Source organism: Cervus elaphus, chromosome 16 (assembly GCF_910594005.1).
Source record: "Cervus elaphus chromosome 16, mCerEla1.1, whole genome shotgun sequence".
NCBI lineage: Eukaryota > Metazoa > Chordata > Mammalia > Artiodactyla > Cervidae > Cervus > Cervus elaphus.
Window position 1 is genome coordinate 840,360 of NC_057830.1, and position 17,698 is coordinate 858,057.

The following is a 17,698-nucleotide window of genomic DNA, read 5'->3' on the forward strand; positions in this document are numbered from 1 at the left end:
GGTGGGTACTTCCCTTGTACCCCGGGAACTGTGACTCTGACTAGCCAGAGAGTGGACCAACGCAGAGTCAAGTAATAAGTAGACGGAAAACTAGCCATGTTCAGAGATGCTTATAATTGACGAATTCACTCATTTATGCAAAGATGGCAATTTCTACCTAGTCCCAGAGGCAAATCATTTATCAAACTTATACCTAATCAGCTGATCCCTTGGGTCCAAAAATGGGTCATCGGTCCCCAGCCTGACTGATTGCTTGGATGAATAAAGCAGTGGGTGGTTTCCACATTCCTTGGCTCATGGGCCCCCATGCCGGCAAGGCTGCATCTCTGTGCCTTTGCTCTAAAGTCGCATCTCCTGTGAGTCAGGGAAGGGTCTCAGGTTTTAAGGACCCATGTGGTTAGATCAGATCCCCCTGGAATCTAGGCTTGCCCCCAGCTCCAGGTCCTTACAGTCACCAAACCTGCCAAGTCCCTTTAGCCATGTGATGTTGCCAAGGGCTCCAGGGATGCAGTCATGGACATCTCTGGGGGCTATCACCCTGCTACCAGTCCACCCTCAGACCCCAGAAATGTCAGACCCAATCCATGTGCAAAACCCACCTACCTCATTCCAAGGCCCCCATCATCTCAGCCATCACAGCATCAACTCAGAATCCCAAATCTGATCTAACTCTCACCGTTTTCAGAGTCCCAAATCTCATCCTCTGAGTAATCTGAATCAGGGCTGGGGAAGCTCTGGGTGTGACCCCTCCTGGGGCAAAGCCTCCCTCCTTTGGGACCTGAGAAACCAGAAAGGAAGTCTGGCCCCAAAATGCAGTAGTGGGACAAGCACAGGATAGCAGGTGTACACGTACAGGGTCACAAACAGAGAAGTGGGAAAAAAGCCACTGACACCAAACAGGTCTGAGCTCGGGCCAGGCAAACTCCACGGGCTTCAATGCTGGGGAGCAACCCTCTCCCTCACCCCCGGGCACCAGGCACCCCCTCTCAGCCATGGACGATCTGGAGCTAATCCCTGGAGGATTCAGTGTAATGTCCACACCACTCCCGGAAGATGGACATTTTGTATTTTATTTACAAATGAAGAAACCAGTTCAGTCGCTCAGTTGTGTCCGATCTTTGTGACCCCATGGACTGCAGCACGCCAGGTCTCCCTGTCCATCACCAACTCCCAGAGTTTACTCTCATATCTATCCAGTCAGTGATGCCATCCAACCATCTCATCCTCCGTCGTCCCCTTCTCCTCCTGCCCTCTTGGCCCCAAATCAGCACAGAGCGATGAATCTCGAGGAGGACAGTCGGGGGTCTCCAGGGCCCTAAGCGCGGCGTGGAGCCCCTGAGACGCAGGCTCGCCCTTGGCCCCTCACTGCCAGGTGCTGGCTTCCGCACGCCCGTGGGCAGGTGGCTCCCGCACATGACGGCTGGTCTGCCCTTCCAGGTCCGGGAGGTGACCCGACACGTCCTACACGCCTCCAATGAGGCTGTGACGGACGACGACCAGTACTCTGACCTCCTGACGGCGTGGGGCCAGTACATCGACCACGACATCGCCTTCACGCCGCAAAGCACGGGCCCCTCTGCCCCCGGGGCGGGGGCTGACTGCCAGCTGACCTGCAAGCCCCGAAGCCCATGCTTTCCCATACAGGTAGGATTTCTGAATGTCCCTCACTTTATTATGAAACTAACAGATACCACGTTAAAGTCTCAAACACGGCTCACTCTTTGTACTGTTCCCAGGTGGGTGGGGGGGGGGGGGGGTGTTTACGGCTGTGATGAATTTCCTGTATTTTCTGCCAGAAAGTATCTGCACATGAATGGGTATGAAATTATCTGTATGGGCATCTCCTGGTGGTCCAGAGGCTAGAGTGCCAGTTCAGTCCTTGGTGGGGGAACTGAGACCCCACAGAGCCAAAGAAAAAAAAGAAATTAAAATTATTTGTGTGTGTGTGTGTTTATACCTTATTTGGTGGCTCAGTGGTAAAGGATCCACCTGCCAATGCAGGAGACACAGGTTTGATCCCAGGTCAGGAAGATCCCCTGGAGAAGGAAATGGCAACCCACTCCAGTATTCTTGCCTGGAGAATCCCATGGACGGAGGGGCCTGGCGAGTTACGGTCCATGGGCTCGCAGAGTCGGACACTACTGAGCGAGCACGCACACACACCTTACGTACATCTCTTGTGTCCTACTGCGTGCATGATGTGAACACAGCGTGAGCCGCTTACTAATAAACCTTACACACGGCTCCACGTCATCAAATGGACAGAAACCGGGCTGTTAAATGACTCTCATTACCCAACTGTGTTCAAATTACAACTTATTTAACCGGTTCGCTTATTGGTGAGCACTGGGGTTGGTTGCTTCCCGCTTTGTGGCTATTGTCAGCTGTCACACGTAGCCAAGCAGAGAACAGCCCTGCCCTGAATCCTCAGCGCACCTGCCTTCCTAACAGACCCCTGGGATTCAACCGCTAGCTTTCAGGCAGGAGCCTAGGAACTTCTGACAGAGCTAGCAGAACCGTTCTCTGTTAATATTCTTCTGGTTTCCCCCCTGCCTGCAAGGAAGGAGATGTACAGGTAGGGTTTTTACTGTACTTTTCCTACAGTGACTTCTCCTAAGAAAGAATCTCTGAGGCTGGCAAGGGACATTTCCTCCCCTTGAGCAAAGAATGTGTGGGCTGGGAGTACTCACTCACATTTACTCCATAAACCTTAGCTCAGCAGCATTCCCCACTAGGAGCCCTGAGCTAGGAAGGGCTGGAGAGACGCGGGCCCCACCCAGGAGGAGCTTCCTGGTTGGGGGAGAGGCAAGGAGAGCCAGCAGATGGGGCGCTCCCCAAGCCTCACACCCACATTGATGAAATCCGCAGGGGTGTCCCCCCAGGCGGGGCAAAACCAGAGGGAAGTTTGGGGCAGCGGGCATCTGCGCAGCTGCGCGTCAGTCCGATACCCCTGACCTGGGGTAGGGCTGCGCGCAGGCTGGCACAGAGAGGCCGATGCCGTCGGGTCTGGGCAGCCCGAGCGCCTAGCGCCTCTGGGGAGGGACCCAGGCCGCGCTAACCCGACTCCCGCTCTCCCAGCTCCCAGCGAACGCTGCGGGCCCCGTCTGTCTGCCCTTTTACCGCTCCACGGCCGCCTGCGGCACCGGGACCCAAGGCGCCTTGTTCGGCAACCTGTCTTCCGCCAACCCGCGCCAGCAGATGAACGGGCTGACCTCGTTCCTGGACGCGTCCACCGTGTACGGCAGCTCCGCGGCCTCGGAGCGGCGGCTGCGGAACTGGACCAGCGCCGAGGGGCTGCTGCGCGTTAACGCGCGCTATCAGGACGCGGGACGCGCCTTCCTGCCCTTCGCGCCGCCGTCCGCGCCCCGCGCTTGCGCGCCCCAGCCCAGCGCCCCCGGAACCCGCGCACCTTGCTTCCTGGCCGGCGACGGCCGCGCCAGCGAGGTCCCCGCCCTGGCAGCCCTGCACACGCTGTGGCTGCGGGAGCACAACCGCCTGGCCGCGGCGCTCAAGGCCCTCAACGCGCACTGGAGCGCGGACACCGCCTACCAGGAGGCGCGCAAGGTGGTGGGCGCGCTGCACCAGGTGCGCGGGGCGGGGGGCCTTGTGAGCGCCGCGGCTGGGTGCGCGCGGGGCTGCGCGGGGCTGCGCGGGGCTGCGTGGGCCCCCGGGGTGAGATTTATACCCCCCCAATTCTGAAGCACTAAGGCCCTGGCGGCCCCGTGGAAGCGCCGCATCCCCTGGAAGGCCGGTTATCCCTCTGGCGGTGATCGTTCCGCAGGAGACCGCGGCCGCCGCAGCTGCAGTAATGCTCTGCCCACCGGTGCTCCCCAGATGCCAAGACCATTCTAAGTGCTCCGGGGGGTTTAACTCATTGAATCCTCGTGGAAACCCTTTGAGAAGGGTTCCCCAATTACTGTGATTTATTTTGGAGACAATGGAGAAAATAAAAAGGGAAAGCAATCTGAATGAGATTCACAAATTAGCAAAAAGATGATTATGATATTTTAAACCTCAAATCAGAGGATGTTGAATGGAGTGTCAAGTTGGCCATTCTCAGTTGAGTGATGTTGGAAAAATTACTTGCACCCGACAGACACCATTACTGAATCCACGGGTCTCACAGGGCTGATGGAGGGCCTTGTTTTAAGTTGGTAGTGTCCACTCACCGGTCTCTGATGTGGGTGCTCCTGCAGCAGACCCTGGACAGCAGCCCTTTAAGCCCTCGGTGACCCTGTAGATCCTGTGTTACAAAGGAGGAAGGCGGGTCTTGTCCAGGTCCACATGGCGACCTCGAGATGGGATGGGCCTGCCCCTTGTCCGCCTTTGGTCCAGGGAAGCCCAGGCACCGAGGGGTCAGAGCAGAGGCCGCTGAGCCCTGCTGGGCCAGGCCTGCTCAGAGGGCGTCTGGGACTGTCTCTGACCCAACTCCACAAAGGCCGAGAACTCGGGAATTTATTTGGAACAGATAGAGTTCCTGTCTCCTCCTCCCCTGACAAGTGGCATGACCCCCAAAGACAACTCTGGGGTGCGGCGGCCCCCAGGCTTGTGCAGGAAGAAGCCCCTCCCCGTGGCCCAGGCTGGGGCCCCGTGTCGGGCCGGGCTCCCACCAGCTCTCCTTTGTCCGCAGATCATCACGCTGCGCGATTACATCCCCAGGATCCTGGGCCCCGAGGCCTTTGGGCAGCATGTGGGTCCCTACAGGGGCTATGACCCCAGCGTGGACCCCACCGTCTCCAACGTGTTCTCCACGGCCGCCTTCCGCTTCGGCCACGCCACCATCCACCCGCTGGTGCGGCGGCTGGACGCCGGCTTCCAGGAGAGCCCGGGGCCCCGCCTGCTGCTGAGGGACGCCTTCTTCCGGCCCTGGCGGCTCCTCGAGGAAGGTGGGCACTCCTGGCCCGCCCTCTAGAAGAGGGGCCGGGTGGCATCCTGCCTGCTGGCTAGACGCCCTGGAGAGCAGCAGCACAGCCAAAGTGCTTTTTAAACGGCAAACCCTGTTCATCAGACTCTCTCCGGTGTTCCGGGTTTCCAGAACTCCCAGGCAGGGCCCTGGGCGCCTTCAGCCATCTGGGCTTCCTTCACTGGTCTGCGCTTTAGACTCAGCGAGCGCTTCCTTCTGCTGTAATGTTTCTGTGGCTCAGAAACGAACACAACCGCCCTGCCCCTAAGCCGCCATCTGGTCCCTTCCAACGCACATCATGGTTGGACTCTTGGGGTCCGGAAGGGGGACTCCATCGTAAGGCAGCACCCAAGGGCTGGGAGACTTGGGGATCCCTGGCGGGGTGGTTCCTGAGCTCATGAGAGACGCTTGTTCCGAAGCAGCCGACTTTGCCATCGAGGCCTGTTCTGTTTCCCAGGACTCAGCTGGGGGCGCACCTTTCTTCTCTGCCACCTCCAGGCGGCGTGGACCCCGTCATGCGGGGCCTGCTGGCAAGACCGGCCAAGCTGCAGGTGCAGGACCAGCTGCTGAACGAGGAGCTGACAGAGAGGCTGTTCGTGCTCTCAGACGCAGGGACCCTGGACCTGGCGTCCATCAACCTGCAGCGGGGCCGGGACCACGGCCTGCCAGGTGGGCCTCCATGCTCAGCGAGCCGAACCTGCGGCTTTGCCCGCATCCAAGAAGCGGCTTGTAAGGCACATTAGTCATGAGACTGAAGGCCGTTCAGCTTTCCTCTGACACTGGAGCAGCCGATGTCCTGAGCCGCTGCTCGGGGAAGGGGCCCAGGTGTCCAGGGGGAGCGAGCCGGGGAAGCGAGGCCGTTTCCCGGGCACACAGCAGCACGTCGGGCCCCAGAATGCAGTGTCCCCCTCCCCCCGACCCTCCCTGACCCTCCTCGGGGCCAGTGGGCGCTACCCCAGTGCCTCCAGGCTGTCGCTGGTCCAGTCTCCTGGTCGCTGGGGAGAGTAAAGACCCTCTCGTCGGGCCTAGACTCTGTGATAAAGACACAACAGCGCTGAGAGCCCGGGGAGGGTGACAGGAGTCTACCAGGCGTCCCTGGTGGAGAGCAGGGATGCCCGCTGCCCAGAGTGCGTGTCCCAGGGCCCGTCCCAGCCGCGGCACCGGGCTGAGGTGGAGCCCTCCTGGGGGAACCGCCCAGGCCAGCAGCGAGCAGCAGGGCAGGACTCCCCGCTGGTCTGTGGACAGGCTCCGGGAGACCCCGCCGCCCCCAGGGCTGGAACTGTCTGGTGCGAGGTTTGCCGGGCCAGGGGCCTAGAGGCGCTGCTGTGGCCAGGATCCTGCAGCCACAGCCGCAGCTGGCGGGCGGGCGGGGGGCGTCCAGACCCTGGGGACAGGCGGCCTTGGCCCTCTCCCCGCAGGGTACAATGAGTGGCGGCAGTTCTGCGGCTTGTCCAGGCTGGAGACCCGGGCTGACCTGGGCGCGGCCACGGCCAACGGGAGCGTGGCAGACAGAATCCTGGACCTGTACGGGCACCCCGACAACATGGACGTGTGGCTGGGAGGCCTGGCGGAGAGCTTCCTTCCGGGGGCGCGGACCGGTCCGCTGTTCGCCTGCCTCGTGGGAAAGCAGATGAAGGCCCTGAGGGATGGTGACCGGTAGGGGCCCCGACCAGCTCCCTCTGAGGGGCCAGGGCGGGCGGTGCAGAGGGCTCCCCTCGCAGGAAGGGGTTTCACACTATGGAGCAAGGGGAGCGCACTGGCTCTCAGGTCTGGCTCCGGGCTCTGATGGCAGTGTGTTGTCTGGCGACGAAGGGAGCCTATCTCCAGCACTGGGATTGTCCTGCGATCCGTCCATCGGGCTGGGGGAGGGCCCCAGGCAGATCCTGCAGGGCAGGCCCTGCTGAGGCTGGAGCCTGTCCTGAGGCTGCAGGCCCTCCTGAGGCTGGAGGCCCTCCTCCTCATCGTCACCACCTGGTAGGGCCAGTCCTGCTCCCGAGACCCCTGGCCGCCCGGTGCGCTGCCCTGTGGGGGGGGTCTCAAGCCACGGCGGGGGCAGTGTGGGCACCGGGGTGGGTCGGCGGGCCCGGCCAGCGCTCTCACAGGAGTGTCCTCACGCGTGTCCCCCGCAGGTTCTGGTGGGAGCATCGCGCGGTGTTCACCGAGGCCCAGCGGCGTGAGCTGGGCCAGCACTCGCTGTCCCGCGTCATCTGCGACAACACCGGCCTCACCCGCGTGCCCCGCGACGCCTTCCAGGTGGCGCAGTGGCCCCGGGACTTCGAGTCATGTGACCGCATCCCGGGCATGGACCTGCGCGCCTGGCGGGAGGCCCCCCCTCCAGGTACCGGAACCGGAACAGCGAGCTTCTCTTCGGGGGTCACGGACGGGGTCTGGGGGCAGGAGCCCCGTGTCTCGGAGGGGAGGGGAGGGGAGGCTTGGTCAGGGGGCGCTTCCTGCTCAGCTGCTCCCTGGGGCACAGCCCGTACCTGCCCAGGAGCCACTGCGACTCCCAGGCTCAGAGGGTGGCCAGATGGCTGAGACCGTCCCCGCCATGCGCCATGTGGACTGTGTCGCACTTGATTAACGGGGTTCGGGGGGGTGGGCGGGAAGCCTGGGCAAGGCTGATACAAGGGGAGGAGTTAGAGGCCTGACCGGGGCACGGGCATCGGAGGGCCAGAGCTGGGCGGGGCCCGGAGCTGGGTCCTGCCTGGCGGAAGGAGACTGGGGACCTGATCCTGGGAGGCTGGGGGTGCAGCCCCGGAGGAGGGGCCGGAAGGTGTGCTGCGCTGACTGTGGTCCCTGGCGCCCGGTTGCCCAGACGACGCCTGCGGCTTCCCGGACACAGTGGAGAACGGGGGCTTCCTGCTCTGCGACGAGTCTGGGCGTCGGGTGCTGGTGTTCTCCTGTCGTCACGGATTCCAGCTCCACGGGCCGGAGCAGGTCACCTGCACGCCGCGCGGCTGGGACTCCCAGCCCCCGGTCTGTCGAGGTCAGTGGCTCAACGGGTGTGTCTCTGCAAGACTTGACCGCAGAGTCTGCATTTTTCAAATAACTTGTATAATATTGCAGTGTAACATAATATACTGTTCATACTGTTCATGGGGTTCTCAAGGCAGGAATACTGAAGTGGTTTGCCATTCCCTTCTCCAGGGGACCATATTTTGTCAGAACTCTCCACAAAGACCTGTCCATCTCCAGTGGCCCTACATGGCATGGCTCATAGTTTCATTCAGTTAGACAAGGCTGTGGTCCATGTGGTTAGACTGATTAGTTTTCTGCGATTGTGGTTTTCAGTCTGTTTGCCCTCTGATGGAGAAGGATAAGAGGCTTATGGAAGCTTCCTGATGGGATAGACAGGTTGGTAGGTGCCCAGTATGCTCCTGGAGATCAGTGGAGAAATAACTCCAGAAAAAATTAAGAGACGGAGCCAAAGCAAAAACAACACCCAGTTGTGGATGTGACTGGTGATGGAAGCAAGGATCGATGCTGTAAAGAGCAATATTGCATAGGAATCTGGAATGTTAGGTCCATGAATCAAGGCAAATTGGAAGTGGTCCAATAGAAGATGGCAAGAATGAACGTCAACATTTTAGGAATCAGCAAACTAAAATGGACTGTAATGGGTGAATTTAACTCAGATGACAATTATATCTACTACTGTGGGCAAGAACCCCTTAGAAGAAATGGAGTAGCCATCATAGTCAACAAAAGAGTCCAAAATGCAGTACTTGGATGTGGTGTCAAAAATGACAGAATGACCTCTGTTTGTTTCCAAGGCAAACCATTCAATATCATGGTGATTCAAGTCTATGCCCTGAGCAGTAATGCTGAAGAAGCTGATGTTGAACAGCTCTATGAACCTACAAGAACTTTTAGAACTAACACCCAGAAAAGATGTCCTTTTCATTACAGGGGACTGGAATGCAAAAGGAGGAAGTTAAGAAACACCTGGAGAAACAGGCAAATTTGGCCTTGGAGTACAGAATGACGCAGGTCAAATGCTAATAGAGTTTTGGCAAGAAAACGCACTGGTCATAGCAAATACCCTCTTCCAACAACACAAAGGAAGACTCTACACATGGACATCACCAGATGTTCAACACCAAAATGAGATTGATTATATTCTTTGCAGCCAAAGATGGAGAAGCTCTATACAGTCAGCAAAACATGACCAGGAGCTGACTGTGGCTCAGATCATGAACTCCTTATTGCCAAATTCAGACTTAAATTGAAAAAGGTAGGGAAAACCACTAGACCATTCAGGTATGACCTAAATAAAATCCCTTAGGATTACAAAGTGTAAGTGAAAAATAGATTTAAGGGACTAGATCTGAAAGAGTGCCTGAAGAACTATGGACAGAGGTTTCTGACATTGTACAGGAGACAGGGAGCAAGACCATCCCCAAGAAAAAGAAATGCAAAAAAGCAAAATGGCTGTCTGAGGAGGCCTTACAAATAGCTGCGAAAAGAAGAGAAGTGAAAAGCAAGGAGAAAAGGAAAGATATACCCACTTGAGTGCAGAGTTCCAAAGAATAGCAAGGAGAGATAAGAAAGGCTTCCTTAGAGATCAATGCAAAGTAATAGAGGAAAACAATAGAATGGGAAAGACTAGAAATCTCTTCAAGAAAATTAGAGATACCAAGGGAACATTGCATGCAAATATGGGCTCAATAAAGGATAGAAATGGTATAGACCTAACAGAAGCAGAAAATATTAAGAAGAGGTGGCAAGAATACACAGAAGAAGTGTACAAAAAAGATCTTCATGACCCAGATAATCATGAGGGTGTGATCACTCACCTAGAGCCAGAATCCCGGCTCCACTCACCGCATCCTGGAATGTGAAGTCAAGTGGGCCTTAGGAAGCATCACTATGAACAAAGCTAGTGGAGGTGATGGAATTCCAGTTGAGCTGGTTCAAATCCTAGAAGTGCTGCATTCAATATGCCAGCAAATTTGGAAACTCAGCAGTGGCCACAGGATTGGAAAAGGTCAGTTTTCATTCCAATCCCTAAGAAAGGAAATGCCAAAGAATGCTCAAGCTACCACACAATTGCGCTCATCTCACACGCTAGTAAAGTAATGCGCAAAATTCTCCAGGCCAGGCTTCAACAATACATGAACCATGAACTTCCAGATATTCAAGCTGGTTTTAGAAAAGGCAGAGGAACCAGAGGTCAAATTGCCAACATCCACTGGATCATCGAAAAAGCAAGAGAGTTCCAGAAAAACATCTATATCTGCTTTATTGACTACGCCAAAGCCTTTGACTGTGTGGACCACAACAAACTGTGGAAAATTCTGAGAGAGATGGGAATACCAGACCACCTGACCTGCCTCTTGAGAAACCTGTGTGCAGGTCAGGAAACAACAGTTAGAACTGGACATGGAACAACAGACTGGTTCCAAATAGGAAAAGGAGTCTGCCGAGGCTGTATATTATCACCCTGCTTATTTAACTTATATGCAGAGTACATCATTAGAAACGCTGGGCTGGAAGAAGCACAATTGGCAGTGGAATCAAAATTGCTGGGAGAAATATCAATCACCTCAGATATGCAGATGACACCGCCCTTATGGCAGAAAGTGAAAAGGAACTAAAAATCTGCTTGATGAAAGTGAAAGAGGAGAGTGAAAAAGTTGGCTTAAAGCTCAACATTCAGAAAACTAAGATCATGGCATCTGGTCCCATCACTTCATGGGAAATAGATGGATAAACAGTGGAAACAGTGGCAGATTTTTTTTGGGGGGCTCCAAAATCACTGCAGATGGTGACTGCAGCCATGAAATAAAAAGATGCTTACTCCTTGGAAGAAAAGTTATGACCAACCTAGTTAGTTCAATTGCTCAGTCATGTCCAACTCTTTGCAACCCCATGAACCAGGCCTCCCTGTTCATCACCAACTCCCCCGGAGTCCACCCAAACCCATATCCATTGAGTCGGTGATGCCATCCAACCATCTCATCCTCTGTTGTCCCTTTCTCCTCCTGCCCTCAATCTTTCCCAGCATCAGGGTCTTTTCCAATGAGTCAGCTCTTCGCATCAGGTGGCCAAAGTACTGGAGTTTCAGCTTCAACATCAGTCCTTCCAATGAACACCCAGGACTAATCTCCTTTAGGATGGACTGGTTGGTTCTCCTTGCAGTCCAAGGGACTCTCAAGAGTCTTCTCCAACACCACAGTTCAAAAGCATCAATTCTTCAGTGCTCAGCTTTCTTTATAGTCCAACTCTCACATCCATACATGACCACTGGAAAAACCATAGCCTGGACTAGACAGACCTTTGTTGGCAAAGTAATGTCTCTGCTTTTTAATATGCTGTTCTAGGTTGCTCATAACTTTCCTCCTAAGGAGCAAGCATCTTTTAATTTCATGGCTGCAGTCACCATCTGCAGTGATTTTGGAGCCCAGAAAAATAAAGTCAGCCACTGTTTCCACTGTTTCCCCATCTATTTGCTGTGAAGTGATGGGACTGGATGCCATGATCTTCGTTTTCTGAATGTTGAGCTTTAAGCCAACTTTTTCACTCTCCTCTTTCACTTTCATCAAGAAGCTCTTTAGTTCTTCTTCACTTTCTGCCATAAGGGTGGTTTTATCTGCATATCTGAGGTTATTGATATTTCTCCCAGTAATCTTGATTCCAGCTGTGCTTCTTCCAGCCCAACATTTCTCATGATGTACTCTGCATATAAGTTAAATAAGCATAGTGACAATATACAGCCTTGACGTACTCCTTTTCCTATTTGGAAGCAGTCTGCTTTTTCATGTCCAGTTCTAACTGTTGCTTCCTGACCTGCATACAGGTTTCTCAAGAGGCAGGTCAGGTGGTCTGGTATTCCCATCTCTTTCAGAATTTTCCACAGTTTATTGTGATCCACACAGTCAAAGGCTTTGGCATAGTTAATAAAGCAGAAATAGATCTTTTTTCTGGAATTCTCTTGCTTTTTCGATGATCTGGTTGATGTTGACAATTTGATCTCTGGTTCCTCTGCCTTTTCTAACACCAGCTTGAACATCTGGAAGTTCATGGTTCACGTATTGCTGAACACTGGCTTGGAGAATTTTAAGCATCACTTCACTAGTGTGTGTGAGATGAGTGCAGTTGTGCAGTAGTTTTGAGCATTCTTTGGCATTTCCTTTCTTAGGGATTGGAATGAAAACTGACCTTTTCCAATCCTGTGGCCACTGCCGAGTTTCCAAATTTGCTGGCATATTGAATGCAGCACTTTCACAGCATCATCTTCTAGGATTTGAACTAGCTCAACTGGAATTCCATCACCAAACTAGACAGCATATTAAAAAGCAGAGACATTACTAACAAAGGTCCGACTAGTCAAGGCTATGGTTTCTCCAGTAGTCATGTATGGATGTGAGAGTTGGACTATAAGGAAAGCTGAGCAGCAAAGAATTGATGCTTTTGAACTGTGGTGTTGGAGACGACTCTTGAGAGTCCCTTGGACTGCAAAGAGATCCAACCAGTCCATCCTAAAGGAGATCAGTCCTGAATATTCACTGGAAGGACTGATGTTGAAGCTGGACCTCCAATACTTTGGCCACCTGATGCGAAGAGCTGACTCATTTGACAAGACTGTGATGCTGGGAAAGATTGAAGGCGGGAGGAGAAGGGGACGACACTCCGGGAGTTGGTGATGGACAGGGAAGCCTGGCGTGGTGCAGTCCATGGGGTCACAGAGAGTCGGACAGGACTGAGCTACTGAAGTGAACATAATATAAATTATGTAATATAATTTGTGTGCATGCATGCATGCTAAGCCACTTCAGTCATAAGTCTGACCCTTTGTGACCCCATGGACTGTTGCCCACCAGGCTCCTCTGTCCCTGGGGATTCTCCAGGCAGGAATAGTGGAGTGGGTTGCCATGGCTTCCTCCAGGGGGTCTTCCCAACCCAGGGATCAAACCCTGTGTCTCCTGCCCTGGCAGGAGGGTTCTTTACCACTAGCACCAGCCCATTATAATTTGTATAATATAGCATATCACATTATAATGTAAAATAACTTACATCATATGGTACAGCAGCTACACTTGAATTTAAAAAAAGAACTGAAAGCAAACCCCCAATGCATGCACACATAAGTATAACTCACGCAGAAGTGCCTCTGGGTATCATTGCCTTCCAGGGACTGTTTTCCTGGATAAAGGATGCCCTCCCAGGGGCCCCCGTCCCTCAGTCATCTTTCTAGAAATGAAGCCCCAGGAGTCACCTCACAGTTGCTCACAGAGTGAATGACCCGGGAAGGACAGAGGAGGCAGAAGAGGCGGGAACCCCAGGGAGGCTTGTGGGAGGGAGCTCGCAGAGCCAGTCCTGCCATGAAGCAGGTGTTTCTACTGGAAACATCAACGGAGCGGAGTCCCCACTGGAGGTCGCCATTTCCCGGCGAGACCTCAGTCTCCTCTCTGCGGGGACCCAGCATTCCTGCTCCTGGAGGAACCCAGAGCCGAGATCCCCGAGCAGAAGCAGGATGCCTCCCAGACTCCAGGAGAGGTCGCCATTATAAACCGCGTTAGTAGGACCTTAGAGAAGTGGGAGGTGGACTCAGGCAAGAATCGGGCTGGTTCACAAGAAAGGAAAGCAAGATCCAGTTTGCTCAGTTCTGGGAAGATGAAAACATCGAGAGATGCAGGGTGGTCCTAAGTTGACGGCTTGTGAAGGTACCTAATTCTCCCAGAATGTGCCCTGAAAAACAGGGAAGATGGTAACTGTCGTGTTCTGTACACGTCATCACGATACAAGATTTTCATTCCAATTCTGGGGATTCTAAAGTGTTGTCCCAGAAGGGCGCCGGCCTCTAGACTCTGCGTCGTGGAGGGGCGCCCAGGAGAGGCAGGGGGCAGCCGCAGGGAAGGTGCAGATGCTCCCTCCAGGTGCGAGAAGGATGACCAGGCAGCGAGATAGTGGCCCTGGGCGACGTCGAGGTTCAACCTGGAGCTGAGCCAACGGCACTGGGTGCTGCCTGGAAACCGAGGGTGTGAGGGCATTTCTGCCTCGTCACGCGTCCAGATCTGCCCCGGAGGACGTGGGCGCGGCTGTGGCGGGCGCCCCACCAGGTGAGGGCTAGGCCATGAGCGCAGTGGACTCGGGGAGGATGGCGGGCGAGGCCTCCCTCCCGGATTCCGTCGGAGCGTGGCTCCCCGGGAACCCGGCTGGGCTTAATGCGGTGACGTGTGGATGCGTCTGCTGTCTCCGTTGACCTGCTCTCCGTCACTCCCATACTTATGTCCCGCAGGTAACCCTTCAGGAGCGGAAGTCGTAGCATTGCTTCCGGTTAGCGCTGGTGCGGAGCGGAAGTGCCCGCCTCGCCTAGGGCCGCGGTCCTCGGGGCCGCGGGGCCGGCACACACCTGCCCTGGGGCGCAAGCGCCCCGCTCGCACCGGGCGTGGCGTCGTGGGCGTGCCTTCCTCTGTTCCGCCTAAACCTCCCGGCCATTCTGTGCACCACGCTGGCTGTTTGTTTCGGGTGTCTGTGACCCCAAAGCTCTATTCCCAGGGCCCGTGAAGGACAGTGAAGGAGGAAGAAAGCTTCGAACCAGGAGAGCAGAGGAGAGTCCGTGCCTTGAGCTCACCCCCGCCCAGAGTGTGCTCCGCCCCGGGGCCCCGTCACACGGTCTCTCCAGGGAGGTCACACAGCCCCTCAGGGAACCATCTGTCGGAGGGCAGCATCGCCCTTCCACACCCGACGTCCTCACACCTCCCGCCTTTTCCTAACATAAGGTTTCACATCTCGGGCTGACTGCTCCCCGGAGACGGGTACAGGGTGGTATCGGGCTGACAGCGCTGTCAGCCGGATTCTGAACAGGCTGGCTGCTCCGAGGTCTGAGTTACAGCCCGTCTCAGGGGTCCAGGGTGGGGGTGGGGGCTCGGTCAGCAAAGGCTGACCCCTGCTCACTTATGCCTCCAAACGCAGGGCCCACGGAGAGTGTGGGGCAGTGTGTGTGGTCGTGGAGTGTGCAGGACGCATCTTCTGTCTGCACGTCCTGCCCTAGCCCAAGTCTCCTGGAATCGGCCGAATAGAGGGCTAGTTACTTAAGACACCGGAGCCTGGGGAACTGGCATGGTCATGGGTTCAGGCGGCAGACCGCAGAGGCTGCACATGCTCCCCGTTTTGGGGGCTCAGCTTGCGCCCCCACCCTCAGGCCCGGGGTCAGGTCTTGGCTCCCACTGCACAGCCAGCATGTCCTCAGCGGTGGACCCAGTGTGGACCGTGGGGCTGGACGCTGCGGCTTGGGGTGGGCTGACTCGAGGGCGCCACCGTCTCCCAGGAAGGCCGAGTCTCTGCATCTGAGCGAGGCCCAGCGGCCTGCATGGTCTGAGCCTCCAGGCCCTGTCCCAGGGGCCTGCCCCGGGCCCACTGCGGGGCCACGGGCCTGGTGGCCGCCATGGAAGGGGCAGGCCTGGGGTGACTTCCCCCTGCTCCGGACGAGAGACAGGACCGGGGAGGGGTTGGCCTCCTGGGGAGGGGCGAGGGGGCTGGGTACTGACCTCCCGTCGTGCGTGCAGACGTCAACGAGTGTGAGGACGAAGTGGACCCCCCCTGCCACGCATCCGCGCGCTGCAAGAACACCAAGGGTGGCTTCCAGTGTGAGTGCAGCGACCCCCACGTGCCCGGCGAGGACGGCAGGACCTGTGTGGGTGAGACCACAGCCTCTGTGCCAGCCGGGGGTGTCTGTGCTACACTCGGGGTGACTGCGGCCTCCCTGTGCCAGCCGGGGGTGTCTGTGTGACACTCAGGGTTACTGCAGGTCGTCGTCTGGCCTTGCGTTTCCCCACTACCACGTCCTCTGACACTGGGTGGGAGCAGGGTGCCGCGGGTTTGTGCCTGAGACACAGGAGGCCATGAACCCCTGGGGGGGCGGTGCAGACCCTGCTGCAGATGCTTAGACAGTTTCAACCCCCCTGAACTGTCTCTGAGGGGGAAGCACGGTGTTTGAGCCCCACGTGCAGAACAGAGAGGATAAGCAGCTTGCTCAGGATCACGCAGCCTCGCAGCTGCAGGTCTGGAATCTTAACTTGGCTTCCGGCTCCTGCACCAGCTCCTGTTACCAGGGCGAGACATTTCAGCAAAGCTCCCACGAGAGGAGCAGAGCTCAGCACAGAGCAGAGCTCAGCTCCGAGAGTAGCAGAGGCGAGCAGGGAATGGGCGGCCAGCGGGACAGAGCTTGCTGGGCTCCCAGGGTCGGCGCGCCCGGGCTGGGGTCGGGTGGGCAGGCTGGCCCCAGTCCTTGGCTGGCAGGCTCGCTGACCGGCTACGCCCTTGTTCCAGACTCCGGGAGGCTCCCGCGGGCGTCTGTGGTCTCCCTGGTGCTGGGCGCCGTGCTTATCTGCGGTCTGGCTGGCCTCACCTGGACGGTGGTTTGCAGGTGGTGAGTCCCCACTTCGCAGCGGCTCCCCACCCTGGGCCCGGCTGTCCTGAAGCTGGTGGAGGTCACGGCTGTCTCCACTGGCACCCATCTGTGTCTAGAGCCATTTGCCTTCCTGACTCCCCTTCAGCTCGAAATGATGAGGGTGGAGCGACCCTACACAGCAGAGGGTGTCCACCATTCGGATGGAGACTCGGTGATACCAGATCGCTGGTCAGATTAAGTGGTTGTGATGAATGACGAAGGTTCTTGATCTAACGAAGGTTTCTCAGAGAAGAGTGTCTTTCCTGGATAGAACCTTATTCTTCATTCCTCTCTTTTCCCTCAAGAGCAGACTCCGGAGAAACTGGGAAATTGAAAGGTGAACTTTTGTTACAAATGACCAGGTCTGTGTGTTTCTGGGGGTGAGAGCCAAGTGCGAGGTTCCCCTAGGGGGCTGTGTCCACCCCTTGGGAGACTGGACCCCAGCCCTACCCCCAGCCCCCACCGCTGCTGTGGCCTCCCAGCTCCCGGCTCTGCTGCTGGGCGTCCAGTGTGCACTTAACAAATTGCGTGGCAGTCGCCATGTGGGCAGACTGGCCCAGGGCCCAGGCCCACCGCCCTGACGAGCCTCTAATGCCGGCTGACCTTCAGGTCAGCCTGGGGGCCAGCTCTCCACTGCTGGCTGCAGGAGTCCTGCTTGTAGGACTCGGGTGTAGCACCCACCCCATGTCCGCACGTCACACTGACCCTCTGCTCCCAGGGGCCTGTGCTGGGTGTCTTGTCTTCCCGAGAGCTCAGCGCCTCTCGCACACCGGTAGATGACTTACCCTGACTGCAGACCAGGAGTCTTAGAAGGGGATGGCATCAGGAAATGGCCCCTGTGTTTTCACAATCCCTTGGTCCTGAAAGTTTAGCTATTACCAGTTCTTAAAACCCTTAGATACCGATAAATCAATTAAGCAATGAAAATGAGACAGGCTTAGGCAAGCAGCCCCGATCAGCTGGCTCTGTAGCTGTGAGCTACAGCTATCAGCTGGGAGCTTTTCACGCTCCCACTGTGAAGCTGGTGTTACCATAGCTTAGCATTTGGGTGCAGTTTTGCGTTTGTAGACCTTGCAGTCAAACATCTGTCACCTATTATTATGAAGAATGCTGTGCCTCCAGCCCCCACACTCGGGAGCAATAGCTGTTTTCTTTAAGATCATCAGCGTGGATGAATGCGTACCTTCCTGAGGGAGTCTGGGAGGGAAGCACCTGCCACACTTGACTGCAGACTCTGGAGCCTGGAGAAGTCCCTACAGACACGACTTTGGTTTGCGAAGTGTCTCTTACCTGAGCCACCTGTCAGCCCGTGGGGGGAGGGAGACTGCTGACAGAGAGGGGAGGGGCAGGAGTTCTTTATGGGGACCACGCAGGCCTCTGCACGCGGGCCCTGGATACTC

General features: G+C 56.3%; 1 protein-coding gene across 2 annotated transcripts in view; it reads left to right on the plus strand.

The window, feature by feature from the left end:
- TPO (thyroid peroxidase) overlaps window positions 1–17,698 on the plus strand; it is a 35,108-nt gene that overhangs the window by 14,367 nt on the left and 3,043 nt on the right. Inside the window, exons 7-15 of one of the 2 annotated variants that reach the window (XM_043870569.1) lie at window positions 1,438–1,644; window positions 3,079–3,585; window positions 4,631–4,886; window positions 5,402–5,572; window positions 6,322–6,559; window positions 7,033–7,241; window positions 7,719–7,889; window positions 15,415–15,546; window positions 16,178–16,277. In XM_043870569.1, the coding sequence (XP_043726504.1) occupies window positions 1,438–1,644; window positions 3,079–3,585; window positions 4,631–4,886; window positions 5,402–5,572; window positions 6,322–6,559; window positions 7,033–7,241; window positions 7,719–7,889; window positions 15,415–15,546; window positions 16,178–16,277 (1,991 nt within the window). The remainder of the gene's footprint in view (window positions 1–1,437; window positions 1,645–3,078; window positions 3,586–4,630; window positions 4,887–5,401; window positions 5,573–6,321; window positions 6,560–7,032; window positions 7,242–7,718; window positions 7,890–15,414; window positions 15,547–16,177; window positions 16,278–17,698) is intronic. The other variant, XM_043870570.1, reaches the window with a different exon arrangement.